The 21,705-nt window shown below is 43.7% G+C and overlaps 1 protein-coding gene across 2 annotated transcripts in view; it reads left to right on the top strand.

Annotated features, from left to right (window-relative positions):
• The window catches only part of SCAPER (S-phase cyclin A associated protein in the ER), a 3,246,499-nt gene that overhangs the window by 168,022 nt on the left and 3,056,772 nt on the right, over positions 1–21,705 (top strand). For both annotated transcript variants that reach the window (XM_078685236.1, XM_078685237.1), the window contains exon 4: positions 15,239–15,309. In XM_078685236.1, coding sequence (XP_078541362.1) covers positions 15,239–15,309 — 71 coding nt within the window. The remainder of the gene's footprint in view (positions 1–15,238; positions 15,310–21,705) is intronic.

The raw sequence follows: 21,705 nt of genomic DNA, 5'->3' as shown, positions 1-21,705 counted from the left end.
GGTTCTGCTGCCCGCAGGGGTGTATGAAAAGCTCAAGGAAAAAGAATGGGAGGTGGGAGAGAAAAAGATCGATTGGGCAGTCCTAGAAGCTGAAGACAAGGCACGAGTACCAGGTACCGGTCTTGGAGATAAATGTAAAGAATTACCAGAACTATTAATACAAGTTTTGCCCAGACTATTAGCAACTAAAAAGGAAGACTGGGATGCAATCTCAGCCTGTAAACAGAAACAAGATGAAGACACTAGTGATTTTTATTCTAGATTTGAAAAATGTTTTATCATAAACAGTGGCCTCAAGACGAGTAGCGAGTCATACCCTCACCTTTTTGTTACTAAATTAGTCGAGAATTCAAGTCAACAAATTAAGAATCGAGTTTTGAAAGTCGAAAGTACCTGGCAAGCTAATACCCCGTCCCAGATGTTACAGATGCTTCAATATCACCACAATAGAATCAGAGAAGAGCAAGAACATGAGAGAAAACGTATGAAAGACACGAAAATGAAAGTACTAGTTGCACAATCTGTTCCTCAAGACAGTCAGAAGAGGGGTCCGAATCAAGTCAGTCATCCTGCAGCTCCCGTTAAAGGAAACTGCAATTATTGTAAACAGCCAGGTCATTTTATAAACGAGTGTGCAGTTCTGAAACACAACATAGCTACCGGTAAGACTAAAGAAAGACCACGTCCGCCTAGACAAGAACAAGTTTCACAGACTTCTCAGCCACCGAATGCACAACAGACAGTTACTGTACCGCAGCCTATCGCTGCAACACAGCATGTTACACAGCAAATGTACCAGTATGCACAGTCCGAGTATCCAGAGTATCAGCCATATTCATGAAACAGCCTAGAGAGGGAGGTAGGCTTGCCTCTCATCGAGATACCTGTAGATCAAGAAGGTCCCTATGTTCACAGTCAAGTATTAGGGAAAGACAGAAAGTTTTTGATTGATACAGGGGCAATTAGGACCACAATTAGCCACGCCGAAGTTCCAGGGGCTCCGCTCTCAGGCTCAAGAAATGTTTCCCTTGGATTTTCAGGAAAACCTATCGTAAATGAAATTTCAAAGCCAGTTACTCTAGAAGTAGGTCCATTGTCCCGTACTACTGACCTGTTACTTACTAAGTCATGTCCAGAGAATCTATTAGGTATTAAAACACTGAAAGAGTTAGGTGCAGTTATATGCTGTTCCCCAGAGGGAATACGATTGTTCCTGCGTGACTTCAAGGGTCACTATGTATTACGAGATTTTGATCCAAGATTGTCCAATGTCCCGCAGCATCTATGGGCGCAAGGTCCAACTGATGTTGGTTATATGCAAATCACACCCCATCGTGTGACTCTCAAGCCAGGTGTAGTGTTACCACGAATCAGACAGTACAGATTGCCACCTGAGGCTGTAGCAGCCTTATCCAAAATTATTGACGAGCTCATGGCTCAAGGAGTGGTTGTAGAAACTGACTCCAATGTATGCAATTCTCCGATCATTCCTGTCATGAAACGTACTGATCCAAATGCACCCCCAGTATATCGATTAGTGATTGATCTCCGAGAGCTTAATAAATGTATTATTCCCCAGTATCCAGTTGTCCCAGATATCTCTTCCCTATTGACAGCCATTGATTCCGAAGCTTCATTTTTCACTGTCATAGACCCCAAGAACGCATTCTTCAGTGTCCCCATTCATCCAGACAGCCAGTTTCTTTTCGGATTCTGTTTAAATGGAAGGAGCTATATGTTCACACGAGCTCCTCAAGGTTTCACAGAAAGTCCTAGTATTTATAGTCAAGCACTCAAGAGGCAACTAGACAACATTCACATGCCAACTGACACTGCCCTGCTCCAGTATGTCGATGATCTACTGGTCACAGCCCGTTCTGAACGTGCTTGCGAGCGAGCATCCCTCACAGTTCTGTATTTCCTAGCCGAGATGGGGCACAAGGTGTCCCCTTCGAAGCTTCAATTCTGTGTCCAGCAAGTGGTCTACTTAGGACACTTACTGTCCAAGAGGGGTAGGCAGTTGACACCTGACCGTATCCAGTTAATAGCGAGTCTTCCTCAGCCCAAGACCCAGAAGGAGGTACGTGCTTTTATCGGCCTTACTTCTTATTGCAGACAATGGATTCCTCAGTATGCATTTCTAGCCAAACCACTGATACAGTTAATGACACAGGAGGCAGCCGTATCGACTGTCCTCCCTTGGTCATCTGAACATACACTTAGTTTTAATGAGTTAAAGAAAGCCCTATGTCAAGCTCCAGTTCTAGCTACACCGAACTACAGTAAGCCTTTTACACTTTTTGTCACAGAACGCGAAGGTACCGCATTATCTGTTCTCACACAAGATCAAGCAGGACAATACAAGCCTTGTGCTTATTTTTCGAGCACATTAGATCCTGTAGCCCAGGCTCTGCCTGCGTGCCTCAAGTCAGTTGCAGCCACAGCACTAGCTATCAGACAAAGTGATTCCATAGTATTAGGACACTCCCTGACAGTACAAGTTCCACACTCCGTGGAAGTTCTTTTAAACCGAACACAGACTCAGCACTTGACAATTGCACGTTTAACAGGTTATGAATTGACACTGTTTCAGCCACACATAGAAATCAGACGCTGCAACATCCTGAACCCTGCTACACTGTTACCATCAGTTACTTTAAGTCCGGACACACACGACTGTGTGGAAATAGTTAATATTACGACAAAGCCAAGACAAGATCTGACCGATATTCCGTTACCAGATCCCGACCTGACACTTTATGTGGATGGTTCATGTATGAGAACAAGTACAGGAGAACTAGTGGCCGCGTATGCAGTGACTACTGACACTGAAGTTATTAAGACACACCGTATTGACACCCTGTCCGCTCAAGCAGCAGAGCTAGTTGCTCTGACACAAGCCTGCATACACGCTAAGAACCGGAAAGTTAATGTTTACACAGATTCACGCTACGCATTTGGAGTCGTACACGACTTTGGAGTGCTCTGGCAGGAGAGAGGTTTCATGACTTCTCATGGAACCAAGATTCAGCATGGTCTCCTTATTCAAGCTCTGTTAGATGCCATACATTTACCGACATCCATTGCTATCATGAAATGCAAAGCACACACGAAAGTTACTGACATTATTTCCCAGGGTAACGATCTAGCAGATCGCACAGCCAAGCTTACAGCACAGACACCAGACATTCCAGTTAATAAGACACCGACATACACTCCAGATCCGACTACATGCATGACAGTTAAAGACCCTACTCAAGATGTCATAGATATCCAGTTACATGCTACTCCCGATGAAATCAAGAAATGGTCCGAACAAGGAGGGGTCCAGACAGATCAAGGATGGTTAACGAAGGGTAGAGCCACATGGTTTCTCCCCGACTCTATGGTTCAAGTCATTATCAATACTGCACATAGTCCAGCACATTTAGGAGAAAAAGCTATGTTAGACAGTATCCAGAATATTTGGTTCAACAAGCATTTACGAGCTGCAGCCGAGCAGAAAGTCCGTACCTGTATGATATGTTGTCAGTTTAATCCAGGTAAAAGTGTCCCGGTGGAACAAGGTGGATTCCAGCCCCCTGACCACCCTTTTGAAGTCCTCCAGATGGATTACATTCAGATGGAGCGATGTCGAGGTTTCAAGTATGTCCTTGTAGTCGTATGCGCTTTGTCCAGGTGGACAGAAGCATATCCAGTTCCAGATTACACAGCTGCGACCACTGCCAAGCAGTTGGTTCGTGAGTTCTTCCCCCGTTATGGACTCCCTAGGGTCGTATATTCTGATAACGGCCAGCCATTCTCCTCAGAGTTAATGAAGCATGTTTCCCTTTTGTTAGGGTACCAGTGGAAGTTCCATTGTGTACGCCATCCTGAAGCAGCCGGTCTCGTAGAGAGACATAATCAGACCCTGAAAATCCGAATTGCAAAGGTTTGTCAAGAGAAAGGTGTGGACTGGCTCGTAGCTCTGCCAGTCGCTTTGTTTTATATGCGCATGGTCGCACATTCCAGATCCGGTCTGTCCCCGTATGAGGTCGTTTTCGGCCGCCCCCCTAACATGTGGGGTACTCCTAGACCCCGAAGTATTACCGATGTTTCAAGTAATATGCTGACAGATTACCTAGCTTCCTTGATGTCTGCCCTCAACTCTTGTCGTTCACAGGTTGCCGCCGCATTTCCAGACAATACCGAGGTGGCACCGCATGAAATCGTTCCAGGATCCATGGTCCTGGTGCGAAATTTCGATCGCTCAAGTCCGCTAGAGCCTCGCTGGAAGGAGCCCCGACAGGTCCTCCTCGCCACCCGTACAGCCGTGAAGTTGGAGGGACGCAAAGGCTGGGTGCATCTTTCGCATATAAAGAAGTTTTATGGACTGAAACCAGTCTCAAAGAACATTTCCCAGGATTCTAAAGACTGCCAAAGTACTATTCTTAAGGACTGTCCCGCAAAAGACACTGATACTGCACCCTCCCTGTTAGAAAAAACTCCGCAACAGGAGTATAAACTCAAGTTAAGGTCTAGTAAAATAAGTCAGCCAGTTTGATTGTCTAAGTCCTCCCCTAGGTGAAACGGTTAGACTGTTTCTGACATGTATAAAATAGACCCCCATAGTGAGAGAGTTAGTCAAAACTCAATCCGATGTATCGTTTTTCTATGTTTCATATTATTTCTCAGTATTATGATTTCCTGCACCAGTTATGCGTTTTACCTGTATTTTCCAGTTTCTCATGTAAATACGTCTTCTAATGTTACAGTAGAGCACACGTTTAGTGATCTGCCTCCTCATGAACTCTCTTACCGCCTCGCTATGCGTAACAATTCTTTCATCCGCATGTTACATTATTCACACCAGACCAGCAATGCCACTAATTGTTGGGTGTGTGGTCGACTCCCCCCTTTCCAGACACCGAAGGGAGTTCTGCCACTCTTTCCTTATCCTTTTTCACATAATGGTTCGTGTGGAGCATGGTCCACGTTAACGTCATCCTCAACAGATATGTCTTTTCTTAACAGTACGTGTTTTCCAGACAAGCAAGGTCTCCCCCACAGAACCGGGTTAGATCTAGAAAATGAAGTGTATAATTTAGGTAATTATTCTTCGAATTTCATGGTCCTGAATGTTCAGTCTGATACTACTCCAGACTTACCTGCAATTTCAGTACTACCAGTCAAAGGCGAATTATGTGTCCGAAATAATGGTTCTACACACGTAGGACATAGTGATTGTACTACTATTGTCAAGTATAGTGACAGTGGGAAATCTATTTTCATAGCTTCACGTCATTCTTATTTTATTTGTGGTCAGACCGCATATGTTCGTCTGCCCCTCGATTGGGAGGGAACCTGTTACATTGCCTTCCTACTGCCACCAGTTTTTCTAGCCCCACCCGACTACCATAGGAATTCCCACCTAGTACATACAAGACACAAGAGAAACCTCCCGATTGTCGATTATACTGAAACTGCTCTAGAACAATATATAGATATCAATAAAGGTGTCTTCCCTTATTTAGGTACAGTTGTGAATAGTAAACTGATACGTAGGTTAACCAGAACCCTTGAAGCAGTAGTAATTGAGACTACTTCTGCTCTAAGTAATTTAACCGAAGAACAATCCTTTATGAGAATTGTCGTGCTCCAGAATCGTCTCGTCCTTGACGTCATATTGGCCGATAGGGGCGGGGCCTGTAGAGTCATCGGATCTAGTTGCTGCATTTTCATTCCAAATAACGCGCCGTCTGTTTATTCAGCTATAACCAGACTCCATAAAATTGCCCATCTGTTACACCAAGATCCAGGCACCTGGACATGGTCCGGTTGGTTCTGGAATATAATTTCCGCTTGGGGATGGAAAGTCTTGTCCTTTCTAGGTATTGCAGTAGCGATCATATTTAGCTGCTGCCTCTGTATACAATGTGGCCCTGCGATTTGCGGCATTTGTGCTACCTCTTGTATTCCTAGTCCCAAGCCCCGTTCTAAAACCCGTTCCAAGAAAATTCGAGACGAGCAAATGATACTGTATGAAATGATAGATGGTATCATGAATATTGATGTTTCCTGAAGGAAACGTAGTGACAAGGAGGGAATGTGGAAAAGTAAATTTTGCCATGTTCTGTGTCCCTACGCGTCCTCCATCATATGTTATCTGTGCATGATTAATATGCATATGTATTCCCCATGTTCGATTAAAGACGCAATTACAGTTGTGTCCACCTTTAGTATGTCAGTTTCCAGTTCTCGTGAATACTACGAATATCAGGCCTATGTAAAGTTACGTTGCCACGTTTCTCAGTGTGCACGTTATTCCATTGTAAAGTCTCCATTTCTAGGCCTCAAAAGGGCCCGGACACCAGATTCAGCTCCTGTCTCCTGAAGCCTCGCTGAGGAGCGATACAGCCCCCACCTGTATCCTCGACCCTTCACTTACTTCCTGCCTTACAGTGCCCGGTTCAGCCTGGCTCTGCCTCTGAGTCTGCCAAGAGTATGTTATGATTCCAGTTATCAGTACAGCCCTCGTTCTCTGCATTCCCAAAGCTACTGAATCGCATCAATAGTTTCCGTCATTGTCTAGCCTCTACGTCTCCATGTAAGAGAAATACTGCATTTAATGATCATTTAATATTCTTCATCACGCACTACATGTAGAATAATGCATGCTCCAGTCTTAGAGTCTGTTCGCCTTTACCCCGATAACATTTGGATTCTATCAACATGTTCTCTAAACATCAGATACTAGATACTGCTTAGGTACATGTCGCCCTGACTCTCCAGACTTCAGTCTCTGCTCCTAGCACAGAGCTCATAGCCCCCAGCTTCTCCTAGTAACACGTCATTGCCAGCTTGCGCGCACCATCAGGTTAGAGGTCCCGGCTCCTTAGGTAGCCCCCTCCATGTTTCCGCCCCATTCATGACATATTCTGTTACGTTTGCATCACATGTCTATGTATACGCCCTGTTACACCTACTTTCACCCTTATCTTTCGCGACTGCTACGCGTCACGCCTATTGCTCCACCCACTGCTACGCCTATTGCAATGTAATGCTATGTGTTTGCGTTATGTATATATGCTCATGTACTGTTATTAAAAAGTTATCCTTCCTTCCTAGCCTTCTTGTCCAGATCCTGGCAGCGCTGCCAGGGCTTGCCATCCTATTCCTGTGCAGGTTGTCTTGTTCCTGTCCTTATGCTGTATTAAACCTGCAAAACTCCTACTACCTCGAATCTTGACTCTTATTTATTGAGCTATCTGTTATTCATTTATTTATTCAAAAATAGAGGTATTATTTATTTATTTACCACAAGAGAACCAGACACCAAACAAACCCCATACACCTGGCGCCCCAAGGCCTTGGGTGGCCCAACCGACCGTGTTTATCTATCCCCCCATCAATCCAACTTACCTCTCCTGTCGGTGGTCGCCCTCAGGAAACCTCCTTGTCCGAGCCTGCAGCCTTTCTTCTGAACCGGAGATCTCCTTTAGAATCAACAAGGCTCCTGACTTCTCCCTGGCACCGTGCATTGGCCGCCCTGTGCCACTGCTGGTTCAGCTCTTGTGCTGATTGTTGGCCCCTGCAGGGCTGATCCGAACCCCAGGAGCTTTCCTCCCACAAATGAGTGACCTGCTCGTGAGCAATACCTAACCGAAGGCCCCTAGCGCCCTAGGCAAACATTGTGTCTCAGTACCCTGCACCCGGCCAACCTAGTGCGACTGGTGGTGCAATTCACGTGCCTCCTTGAACCTTGATTCTAGCCTCAGACACCCAGCCTTGTAAGTCGTTTCCTCTGAAATATTCTGTCGACCTGTTTTCTGTATGAAACAAAAGTAACTGTGCTTTGAAAAGTAAATTGCCTTACTTATCTCTGTATTGTAGGACCCACATTGTGATATCTAGGCATAGGATCCAGAGTAGTTGAGGTAACTGAAAACACAAAAGTAATCCAAAGTGTCTTCAAAGTGTTCTAAACTCTTCTTAAAGCAAACACAAACCTATAACTATACCAATTTCATCTACAATTGCATTTGTGTGTATAGCTTTGCTTTGAAAGTATATTATACCTATCTGTGCCTAGTCCTGCTTGTTTCAAGAAATAAAACATAAGTATACCTTTTTTTTTTTTATTAATTGGTTGGGATTCTGTGTGTGCCATCATTTCTTGCCTGAGTGAATACTATAAATGCTTAACGCACCCTCTGATAAGCGTAACGGCTCAACCACACTACCACCGAGAACTGTTAGTACTTACCTAAATTAGCCTCTGCTATAACGCTGGGGATTTGTTATGGTTGTCTTGCAACAGCTTTCAAAATTCAACAAATCTTCTGTTGGCGCTACCTGAGCCTCCGTCCAAATTTGCAGGGTGCGCTGCCATTTTCAAGTCTCCAAGCCCGGTTTTGGACTCTAACAGGTAGTTTAGGCGAGTAAGTCGGCAATGCCTCTCCCAGCTGTATTTGACAGCTCATGGCAACGTCTGGAGTCCATTTCATGACGCTTTCTTTTTTAGTAACAATGTAGTGAACCTGTGGAGAGCGATGTGGTGCATATATATATTTACCCTTTGGTGAGGGACTCTCCGCTAGCCATCTAGCCACCCATTGCAGCTGCGCTGCTATTAAGTATAGCTCACGTTCTGGAAGAATCAACCTTTCCTCTTCACTGAGCAGCTGGGGTTTATGCAGTGCAATCGTGACTGCCCTCATTCAATATGAAGCCCATCATGATCGAGATTAACTCCTCAAAGAACAGTTGGTCCGGTGTAGTGGGATGTTGGCAAAATATTACAATACGCCAAGAAGCATTATCCTTTTTTTTTTTTTCCATAAGTTTTTTATTGTTTTATGGTACATATATACATATAAACATACACGTATAGACATATAACATACAGTTATCGTGGGTGACTTGTTCCAGGGTTACAGCCCATGTTTTTTGCGTTGTGTAAACCTACTTTACAGGTATATTCGTGCTGGGCTGGCCCCCTTATCCAACTGTCCCCTTATAGTGCGGGGCGGAGGTGTGGAGGAGGAAAGAAAGGGGAAAGTAGAGAGTGAGAGAAAAAGAAAATACAGGAAGTTCCCTACTCTTTCTATTGTGTCTGTTTCCTACATTGGGGAAATGCGGCACACCGGTTGGTGGTTTAGCGTTGGTATTCTTTATGACGGGTCGTAAGAGTCCAGATATTTGTCAAGGGTCTCCCACATCCCTCTATGTTGCTGCTTCCATAGTGAGTTTTGGAGGGTAATTGTGTCCGCCCCCTTAAGTATGTGACCCAATTGAGCCAGCCCTTAAAAGTTGCCTTGGCAGTGTCTTTAATGAGAAAAATCCTTCCTCTGAAAGCAGGATGGACTTCCAGAATTGTTTCTGGAAAATAGAGACTCGGGTCAGTAAAGTAGTAAGAGTATCACAAACTTGAATTTGTTTATGAAGAGTAGCAAAAACATTTTGACAGACTTGCTGTATAGCAACATGCTTTGCGGTTTGGTGAATAAAATCAACATCATTGTAAGTGGGTCGCGATGCAAGACATTGCATTTAATACAATACTTTACATACATTAGTATGTTATAACAAATGTATTCACAAAGGGCATGGCTGCAGGGACAGAGTGATTATAGAAATTGTTATTAGTCAAGCTTTCTTTTTTATGTGAGAAGCTATGTTTTATAGCAGTGTAAAAAGTGACGAAGGAGGCAATAGTCCATGAAAATAGGACAAGTAGTTTATGCAAGGTCCTGTTTTTAGTAAGCAGGCATCTAACCTGGTGACAAAAGTTACTTTTACCTCGGGAAGGTTAAAGAAAATACTGGTGACAAGAATTGATTACTCAAGCCCAATAATTATTCGGTCATTCTGTCTCCCGCTTTTAAAGCCATAATGACAAAACTGTATAGCTCAGATATAAATTGTATAACATTAACAAATATAATTGCCCAAAATTTGCTCTTCAGACTTTGTAATGATTTTCTGGAATTGTGTAAGGCTCAGGAAACCTTTTGTGTCCCTTTTGAAATTAATAATTCGTTATCAAGGTGGGTCTCTAAGAAGTCCAAGCTTTGTGTCACCTTCACACCTCCGTTGACTTACACACATTTTGTTTGTTAACCACTGAACATTGCAGCATCCAGTTTTGGATCGTTTGATAGCTCTATTATAGTCTATCCGTCTGATTTCGAGATCTTTTGATGTCACTTACAAAAATTTTATTTTTTGAGTGTTTTTGGATTTTCTGCCTCCGATAATGAGACTGCTTTATCACAGCACAGGAAATTACTTTGAGAGTTAAAAATACATATATTTGTACTTTTTAATGACGGAAGGATTGTACTTTGTGCATTATAAATGGTAAACTATCCTTGGGCTTCTGTTTGGTTTTCTCTTCATTATCAGTATAGCTTTTCAAAGTTGCTTGGGCCACTGTGTGACGTTCTCTTCATTACCACAGAGATATGGCATTTTTAGAACGGCTCACTGTAATTCCCATTACTTGTTTGAACTCATGCACGTGACAATGCATATTAGGATAATTTTCTTCACTGTAAATAGCAGCCCTTGGGTCCCTTTTCACCTAACAGTGTTTTTTTCGGAAGGTTCAATGACGAGACTTTTTTCACACTACCCCAATTCAAACATTGATTGAAGCCGCATTTTATTTCCAGCATGTGTTGTATCCGTCTCCGCACTGTTGCATTTTTTTCTGTTTTAAAGCTGTGCTACAGAAAGTCTTGCTCTGTAACCGTCCTAGGTTTTGGAGGAACTATCCTGTTTTCTGCATTCGTGCTTTTCTGCTTTCTCCATTTTGCCTTCTAGTCCTCACTTTCAAGTTTTCCACATTGTTTCTTCGTCTAAACTTTCTGGGTGGTGATCAAGGCAGATAAGCAGCATGCGCAGTTTTCGGGATAAAATGGGAACGCTGATTTATATCTAGTTACAGAATCTGGGACAGTGTTTGTGAGGAAAAAGATGAATGGCCACACACCTTGTCATGGCAGCCTATAGAATGTAAGGATCAATCTATCAGCAGTATAAATGCTCTTTATTTCGACATGGCAAATAATGCTGGGACGATCTAATCTCCACATCACTTCCTCAAACCTCAAAGTGAGCCTTGAGATCCTGCCTAATTCTCTTCAATAGACCAATGAAGCGAAGGTAGAGTTCCATTCATCAATCAATCCATGAACAGACACAGGTTATTATCTGTTCATTTATCTGTGCACTGATTCACTCATCCGTCCATGCATCAGTTATCCAGCCATGCTCGAAATCATCCATCCCTTCTTCAAACTGTTGGCACTTGGTCACTATCACCAAACTCACCTAACCACACACACAATTTTACCGGTCACTTTCACTAATAAAAAAACTCAGACTATTGACTTTGTTAATGTTTGTAGTCTATAGAGGATTGATATTCTATACCAACACTTTACGTTTGAAACAAACAAGGTACTCTGTAGTTTCACAAGAATGTCACGGGGCTCCATGTTTTCTCATGATTCCTGCATGCTTTATATGTTTGGCTTTTATGTTCTGATTTCTCAGGCGTGCTTGTATGTGCCAAGGACTAAAGCAGCTGATCTAGGGGTCAGATAATGATTTTTGAAGAAGCGGATACTTGGAATGTTCTGTTAGCGGTCGAGTTACATGGTTAGATGGTACAAAATCAATACACAAAAGGAGATACTGCTCGAGTCAATCAATGTTTCTCAAACCACAGAAACATCAATACACGGAATGAGGTTTATCATTTGTACTTTGCTCTCATTAGCTCTAATATACCTCACAAAGCTATCTCATTTGTATTTTGATTACCAGTAGAGTGACAGAATATCAAACCATACTTGTCAAATCATTTGTTTCTTTGGCATAGAACATTTTTCGTGTCAGCTTGTCATGTAGGGCAAAGCAAGAAATTGTTTGCATTCATGGTAAAAAGAAATAAGTGCATGACGATAACCAAGATTCGGTGTTACATTTTTCTGAATGCTGCATGGAAAATTGAAACGAACCCCTGAAATGTTTGTGTACTATATATTATGTATGTCTGTTGGGTGTCGGGAAGAGAGCTTTCTAAATCAGACTTATTTTAATTGTGCCCAGGGCCGGACTGGCTGTTGCGGGCACCGGGCAAACCCCTGATGCGCCACAAGGGTGGGGGGCCGTTTTGTTACAAAATCGGCCGAAAGGGGAGGGTGATAGATACAGAGGGGTGAACACAGGCACACAACTCAAAGTACATTCAGTATCCGCAGTAAATGATTGTCCATTCAAATGCTTTCTTTTATGACAAAAGTATTTATATATGAACACAAAGTGAAATATGGCATACAAAAACCATACACACAGCCTCATGAGATTAGTGTTGATGTGTTCAATGGGCAGGTATCTGAGTCGCATTTCCTTCTCACTAGCGGCAGCGGTTATTACCCATTCACTATAAGTGACATTCGGGTTAGAACTGAGTAGTAGTCTGAATCTCAGGACTCACACTCCAACTCTGATACAAGTTGAGTGTTTCATCGCCAGAAGCTCTATGTAGCAGAACAAGTACCCCCTGTGGTTTAATGGCTCTCCGACCAGTCTTAACTGCTCCTGTGAGGAAGGTGAACCTGGAGTCTCATGGGGAGCAGCTGCTGTTGGTGAGCAGCACTCGTAGCTCGGCTAGAGCAGCTGCTGCATGTCCACAGCCATTCCGCCGCTGAAATGGTAAGTTCCTCTGGTACTTCCCACTGGTGAGGGGTAACTTGCTCTAGTTATGATTCTCTGTTGGAGCTCGGGTCCTCATGGGTCACCACAGCGACCTCTCCTCAAGATAAAATCTAGAACTAGGCTCCAGTCCTTGTCCTTTCCGGTAGCCCCCCTGGTATATACTGTCACCGATATACAACGCACACTAGCTATGGGCGAGTGGTAAGCAGTAATCTTCATGGTGGCTCCACCTTGTATCTGGTGTTGCCGAACACAGGCTATAGTCTGATTGGTACAGCAGTAAATTTCACAATGGCCTACCTGGCATTTGGGGTTGTTGACTTTCCTCCGCACACTTGCGATGGTCCAATCAGCATGGCAGTAATGCTGATCATGGCTACCTTCAAGGAGTGCCCCTCAGGCATATGAGGGTTGATGACTTAAACTTGTGCACAGGTGACCACCAGATCAGTGCAGTAGCCGACTCTTCACACCTTGCTACAGGGATCCACTCCCCAGGATGCCCGACTGGAGCTTTCTCCCTCCAGCGCTGTCCTCTTCCTCACATTGTATACTGGTCTTGGCAAGGAGTCAGGCTCTGGTGCTTCAGGGGCAGGTGGTCTTGGATGTCCCTGGGTGATGTCCTCTCACTCAACTGGGAAACTGTCGGGACTGAGCCTCCAGCTCTGGTCACAGGCAAAAGTCTTGCACACCTTCTCCTCCTCGCACAGACCGAAGGGCTGTTCAACAGTTGACAATTTGGGGGCCTCAAGCTCCCCTTCTTACAGTCCATTGTCAGACACCAACCAAATGTGATTTAGGCTCTGAGTCTTTGAAGTTCTGTCTTTTTTTAATGTCCTTTCTCTTTCTTTGTTTGTTTCTTTCTTTCTTACGTTCTTAATTTCATCCTCACCTCATCAAAGCAGCTTTGCTAATCCACTTAACTCTGACCAATCAGGACAGGTTACCGGAAGGCCAAATTTTGGCTGAAAGACAGTCTTATAACTTCTTGTCTGTATTTTTTAGGATGAATTCAATGATAGTATGTTGTTGGATTTATCAATACCATCTTAGTGAGTCCTTAAAATTTATTTTTGCGGTTTCTCCTGGCGGGAATTATTAAAGAATACCTTCTTTCCATGTTAACCTATATGGCTGGTGATTTGCAATAGGGAAAATAACGGGCAATTTTTCCAAAATCAGGGCTTATAAAACATCTTTTATAAGGACTCTGCCTAAATCTAAGGACCCCACACCCCTGGGATACCTAGGAGAGACTTTACAGGTTCTGAATATGTAAAAATATTACACTCCACAGTTCTCCTAGCACTCAGTCGATTTTTGGAAGCACTTTGCTACAATGTGTGGAGTGAAATGTGCAATTTATTTTATAGGGGTCCTCCTTATAAATACCAGACCCCTCGCTCCAGATCTCCCCCCACCCCCCCACTACCACTGGGACACCTAGGGGAGACCCTGGGGGTACCTAATATGCCAAACCATTGTGGTTTATCAATTTTTAGGTGTCCCAAACACCAAAGCCAAGTTTTGGTAACATTTGCATTTTAAAAGCAGACCTGCAACACAGGGCTGCTTTTAAACTGATCTCAAGCCTCAGCAGTGCACACATGCAAGTGCAGATAGGGATGCTACCTCTAAACTGCCATGCCCTATTATATACTATGGACTTAAAGGTAGTTTTGATCCCCCTGCCCTATTATGTACTTAGGCCCAATATGGGATGTCATGCCATTCATAGGTGTACCCTAACCCATAATGTACCCTATTGTATGTAGGTATTTTCACTGTATTCTAAGTGTCTTTTCAACATAGCACTGGCCCATGGCCTGATTAGGAAGAGCCCAGGGACAGTAGAAATCAGTTACCACCAGTACCTGTCAGCAAAAAAAAAAAGAAAATAGGGGGTGCCCAGGGCACAATGATGACTTTGCAACGTAAACATAGCTACTTACAAGGGTTTTCAGACAGACCATCAGTTAGTCTATGATTGTGTAATTCCCATATTTCTTCCGCACACCCCAGCATGCATTAAGAGGCGATGTTAGCCCACTTCAGCCATTGAATGGCTTTACTATGAGTTATGACATGCTGCCCTTCCACTAGGAGCACACAGCGCAGTTCCCTTCAGTGCCGTGTGTGCCAAGTTGATGTGTACTTTTTTGGGACCAGAAAAACACTTTTGCCAATTTTTTTTTGTGTGTGTAGATTTCTCGAGGGCCCTTTAGCTTTTCGAACAATAATGTTTTGTAAAAACCATACAAAACTAAAAAAAATGTATCAAGTGGCTGGCGGCCAGCGGCAGATCTGTTGGTTTTGCCAATGCTAGTTTGAAATTGCTTGTTTCATTTGTAACAGTCAGCTCTATGCAAGTTAGATATTGTATATGAAAACAAGCCTAGATTTATTGTGTTTTTTGGAAAATGGAAAACGAGGCTCTTACAAAACAAAAATTGTATAGCATTCTAAGATGCAAACCATGAGTATTAGATGGAATTCATAAGGTAAATAATTTATAATGTTTTTTTCACAGGAAAACCAAAATTGCACGTCAGTGGAAAACCCAAGAGAGGACTTCATGGACCACACAAAACCTCCAAACAGGTATTTGTTTTTTGCAGATTCTCCGACTAGTACTGTATGTAGACAAATTATTAAACAATTTTACCTGTAAGTTGTGTGTATATTAAATCCTCAATTAATAGTTATATCATGTGTATTAGTTATCTAAAGGAGTCCTGCATCGTTGAGAGTAGGTATGATCGGATGAGAAGATCTGAGAGCCTGGAGAATCTTAGTGCAGCAATGAGTGAACGGCGTAGCCAAATGTTAATCTTTTTACATGGCCGTAGAAGAACCATCAGGGGAAGTTAGAGTCTACCATACATGATTTGCTAAACATGTTTAATTATTCTATATATAGTCAGCAATTTTTTACAAAAATGTAAAGTTTACTTTATCATACTCGTTTAAAAAATTATGTTAAAACGACGATTTTTTTTAATAACATAAGTTTTATTGATTTTTACAAGAAGACAAAGCAAACCGAAGCTCCTCGGAGTGCACAACCACCACAAGCATGTACCATCATTCTGTGTGCAGTCACCCAATCGTGCCCTGCAACTCATAATAATCCCACCATTTCCCCCAGATGTTTTTATGTTTGCGGACACCCACGATCAGTGTTTACTGGCTCCTCCATTTCCACGCACTAGATCATTCCTGCTTGCCACGAATTATGGCAAATAAGGTTAAAGCTTAAATTGTACTTGCCGATACCGACTCAGCTGCTGGCTTTTTAGGATTTCTCTGACATTTTGACCCAGTCAGCATACCAGACATGTCCCACACTGGGGTTCTGTTCAAACCTGGAGCATTTTCAGTCTCAGTAAATAAACCTACCGCAGGACACAAAAATCTTCTCAACACTTGGACAATCACAAATTTTCCCTTTGCTAGCAAGATATTTAAGATCAACAGCAGATCCAGGAATTAATAGAGTCCAGCACCCAACTTTACAAAAGTGGAAATGCGGACTTTACTTAAGAAAAATATGAAACTCATTTGGGATGATGTGTGCATTCGAGATTTTGGCCTTGTCAAAAAAGGAATTTGCTAATACCATTCCATTGAAACAGTTTGATACCGATGATGGTCCCATCATAATGACGAATGCCAGTCGATGGGTTTCTGTGCGGTTTTACTGCATAGACGGGGTGGCAAAGAAGAGGTGGTTACTTTTGCCCTTAGATATCTTAAAGGAGCTGAATACTCTCTTTTGGTTATTGGAAGAGAGGCTATAGCTTTTTCCCCCATTTTAAATCATATCTTTGTGGCACTAGGTTTGCAGTGTAGGTAAACCACAAACCTCTTACTGGTCTGTTCTTGACTAAAGGTGCTGCTAGGGCTACTCCTCGAACTGCCAAATGGCAGTATAGATCACAGGAGTACAATTATGCTGTGGAATGAACATTTTTCCTAACTTTCAAGTCAGAAAGTTTTTTATTCTATCTAGGACACGGAGGCGAGGATTAAGCTTTTCTCTCTTTGCTTTATTAACACAGCAGCCTTTTTAAAAACATCTCCTTTAATTTTCTTTTGAAAAAGCTAAGAACTAACAGTCGAATGAGTCTCTGGAAATGTATTGCAAAAACAACCAATCAGAATGCAGTGGTAGTCCATACCAGTAACCAATCAGGCTCCTCCTATACCTGTAATAGTCCTTCCTCAACTCAGATCCCCCTCTTCCGTCCCTCGAATCAAGCCTTAGCAACATCCTCACTGGTCCAGTTTGGCTCAATTGAATCCTATGAACAAATAGAAGAATCAGGACAGATCTCCATATTCGTGGGCAGACACGATAAGTAACCTTTACTAAGAAAATTGTTAGCGAAATCTCTTAAGAATATACATTTGAATTGTACATCATTCTAAAACTTGGTTCTTACTCTCTAGGGTGGGTACACCAAAAAGAGAAACCTCTCGCCGGGTGGGATAATACTCACTTCCGTGTCCTTAATTGAATTGAAACTTTCCTACACGAGAGCTAGGAACAAATTTAATTCTATGTCGGGACCGGAGGTGAGGATTATTCTATTTCAAAGCTTGCTCACCACCAAATGAGCCAAATTCAGCACAGGCTTGAAGTAAAATCTCTTAAAAGTAGACTGAGGACCAATCCGCACTATTCATAATGTTCTCTAATCTCGCTCCCAACGAGAAAGCCTTGGAAGCCTTGGCTTTTCGGGCAGAATGTGCCCTTAAGGTTATCAGGTAAATGCCTGCTTCTTGCTTCTCCCAACGCACCCACCATTTAATGGTGGGAGATGACACCGCCGTATGCGGCTTCTTCAGTGTAATAAGGAGTTGTCTCTTGCCCAGGGGTCATAACTCCTCCGACATTTGTTCATACACCTTCAGACATTGATCCCAACACGTTTTCGTAGAGTCTGGAAAGGCTAGGTACGTGATAATTCTGGTATTGGACTAAGTCCACCTGCAAATTGTGAATGATACGCCAGAAGGGGAAAAAATCCTGTTATATCAAAGACTCTTGACATCAGATACCCTTCTGCAGGAAACTAGGCATAGCAGCAGTTTGCTTGAAAGCTCTTCATGGGACAGGAACCTGTTTGGTTGCCAGGATAGGAATAGGTTGACTACCTGGTTGAGATAATCCTGATTATCTTGGAGATGGCGGGAGGGATAGTCTAATTCCTCTAAGGAGTCTGCACTCAAAAGGGTGTTCTCCCACTGGTGCAGCATCCACCAAAATGTGGCCGGTGGTGATAGCAGAGCGGAAAGTGTTGATAGACCGATATGCCAATTATACCGTTGCTAGGTTTGCTAAAAAATGTAATACCTGTACAACGTCAGCGACCATAGAATCAATACCCCTTCGCAGACACTAACATGTCCATCGGGTCCAAGCTGACTTGTACCTCTTGACAGCACTGTCACCCCACGCCTTGGATAGGAGTGTCACAGCCTGGCGCAAAAGACGCAGGACTGACCATCGTCCCCTGTAATCCACCAAGCCATAAGGGTCAGGTAGCCCTCCAACACCAATTGGTAGGGAATCCCATCTGGATTGAGAAGGAGGTGAGGAAACTGGGGGAGTTGAATTGGAGAATTCCAAGAAATTTCAAGAAGAACTGGAAACCGCACTTGAGACCTCCAGATCGGTGTGACCATGACCACCTTCCCCCCCCTGCCGTTGTTAGATCTGGGCCGATCCCTATGATCACCCGAGGAAAGGTGTACCTCTTCTATGGAGCAGAGTTCTGTAGGAAAGTATCAGTTACAGATGCCTGTGAATCCGGGTTCCAGCTGAGGAACAGGGACAACTGAAGGTCCAGCCAGGATGCGAACAGGTCGACTGAAAACGGACTCCATCTCTCCTGCAACCATGCAAACACTTCCAGGTTGAACCTCCACAGGCTGGAGTACCAGTCTGCCACCTAATTTTCCTGGACCGGCGAGTATTTCGCTGTTACTGAGACTTGATGATCCAGGCAATATTGCCAAAAACTGATCGCTAAGTCTGAGAGGACCTTGAAGTGAGTGCCCGTTGTTGGGGCAGCCAAGCGCTTTATAAGTTTGTTTAACATAACATGGTTGATGTATCTGATGGCTGAATCATTGTTCATCTTGAGCAGTACACAAGATTGGACCCTGTCCTTTGTCCAACATCAGACCGCATAGGAGCCGGCCAAGAGTTCCAAGAAGCTTGTGTGCAAGGATTGATCCTATGGGGATCATAACCCTCCTGTCGAACTCGCCACAACGAGCGCCCCAACTGTACTTGCTGGCGTCTGACTCTATGCGAGGTTTGGGGCCGATGATCGTCCTCCCATTTAATGCTTCCATGTGCAAAAGCCACCAGGAAATTTCTGCTCGCACTTCGGCCTCGGCACTCTGGCCAGAAGGTCAGGACCTCCGACCTCTAGGCCAGAGACCTGCCCTCTCACTCTGCAGCCCCGCTGCTGGGTCACTGCTGCTGCCCTGTGCAGTGCTCGGTGCAGATAGGGATTCGAGCCACTGCATTGTGCCTTGCTGTGTTCTGCCCGTTTTGTTGAAAATGTTATTGTCCTGATTGTGCCTTGATTGTCTTGATTGTTACTGTTACCCTTTATTTTTTGTGCCTGTCATGTTGTTGTTTTCAGCCCTAGTCTCTTCTGCCTGTTTCAAGCTCCCTTCCTGTCGCTGCTGCCCCACCGCCCCTCTCCACTGCCGATTCCCGCCTTCCAGCTGTGCCTCCCTCCCCTATATAATGGTGGCTGTTACGTGGCCGCTCGCAGCAGTTGCGCCAAAGGCAGCCCATCTGTGCTCGTCCGTGACCCGACCAGCACCAGAGACCTCCCACCGATACGACTCAGCAGCCCTTCTCGCACTCAACCCCGGAAGGAACAACAACTGCCAGTTGTCCACGCCGAGCACCACCCACGGACCGTTCTCCTGCCCCCACTGCCTCCAGACCTTCACCACCCTCCACACCCCCCACAACCACCGCCCCCACACAGAATGCTATCATCTCCGAAGACTTAGGTGCATCCTCCACGACGTGCGCTCCCTGCACAGACACACCGTAGAGATCTGGGACCTCCTCGACACCCTTGCTCCAAACGTCGCCTTCGTCACAGAAACCTGGACGAACTCCACCTCCACCCCAACATCGCCACCGCTCTCCCTGATGCATACAAGATCCAGAGGAAGGATTGCCCCAACTGCCCAGGAGGAGGTCTTCATTCATTAAATCTTTATTTCGGCACTGATGCCATAAAAGAACAATGCATATATTATATTACATTTCATTATGATAAAACATTACAGTAGATAAAAACATTAGTTTAAAAAAGAAGGAAAAAATACGATCAACTTGGGAGCTAATTGAAGCGGAAACATTACAATCATAAGTCAAAATAAACAGCATCTTAACAATTCCAAGCAGATCAATTACATTACAAACGATGCCCCAATTTTTTCCTTATGTAGAATATGGAAAGTAGGAATCTACTAACACTAAATGTTATTTGTTGGGATGTGTTAGTTGTTAAGATTCTCAGAGCCTGTGCACTTGACCTCAAGCCTAAAAGAAGGCAAATGGGTTTGATCCATCTCTTTCTAGCCTGAGTATAACAAGGACAGAAAAGGAGGATATGTTGCTCGTTTTCAATCTGGTTATGGGTACACATAGAGCAATTTACGTCCATTATCGAGGTTCCTACAGCACAGTTCCTACCCCAACGAGCCAAGGTAGTTTTTATTTGTAAGTTTCCATATCTAAACTTTAAAAATAAAGTTTTGGCAAGCGGGGGCTCTATTTCATCCATAAAAGTCTCATACAAAGGTTCATCCTTGAAATTTAGGATTCTTGAAACCAGGGTCCCACTAATTCTATTGCTTATGGTCCTATTTAATATGAAGCTCCAAAAGGCCCTTTTTAATATTGATTTGGGGTTGGCGGGTAATTGTTCAGGGTTCTCTCAAGTGTTTCAGCCCTATATTACTTAACCAAATCTTGATATGCCTTAACCATGGGATGTCAACCTGATTATCAAGTATCATAACTTCTTTTAGCCCGTCTCTATAATCTTGAAGTTCAGGGACGTGCCATAGTCTGACCCACAGCATCAAGGGTCGAATCAAAACTTGGTGATCGGTTCTTTTGAAGTTTAAGTCAAGTTCCAGGGGCACTAGAGGAGTGCCTCTCGGAACCCTTGCCAAACTTCGCATAAAGTTATTATCTAAGAGACTGAAAGTTTCCTTTGAGCCGGGACCCCATATTTCTGCCCCATAAAGGACCGCTGATTGGACCTTGGCCTTGAATAGTTCCATCACAGGGGAAGCTGCTTTACTTGTACTTAGACTTTGCTCCCTAAGAATAGGTTTAGCATTCTGGGCAAAAATTAGTTTGCTTTTATCCATTTGGGCTTTCCAGGTAAAGTTTGAATCCAGAGTCACCCCCAAGTATGAAAAATGAGGGACGGATTCCAGCTTTTCACCATTTAATGTAAGACAACCTCTGTCTGGTTTTATGGGATTTAGGGCCATATATTTTGTCTTCTTCACGTTGATTTCCAACCCCTTCTGGCTGCAGTATTCATTAAAAGTATCTATTATTATCTGCAGGCCGTTTTTCGTTTGAGAAATCAAAATGGTATCATCAGCAAATAGTAGCGATGTCACCTTCTCACCATTCAGTTTTGGAGAGTCATTTTTGCATCTCTCCAAAAATTGGGGAATATCATTTACAAAAAGAGAGAAAAGCGTGGGGGCCAGGACACAGCCCTGGCGGACTCCACGCTCAATGGGTATCTTCTGGGTTAATTCACCATTTGGACCCCATCTAATTCTCGCGAAATTCCCTGCATGTAACTCCTTAATCTGAGTGACAAGGTTATTTGGCATACCTGCTGCACTCAAGGTTTTCCATAGGAGATTGCGAGGCACCAAGTCGAATGCTGCCCTTAAATCGATAAAGGCAACATATAAATGGCA

This window comes from Lissotriton helveticus, chromosome 3_2, assembly GCF_964261635.1.
Source record: "Lissotriton helveticus chromosome 3_2, aLisHel1.1, whole genome shotgun sequence".
Lineage (NCBI taxonomy): Eukaryota > Metazoa > Chordata > Amphibia > Caudata > Salamandridae > Lissotriton > Lissotriton helveticus.
This window is presented reverse-complemented; position numbering and strand designations above follow the sequence as displayed.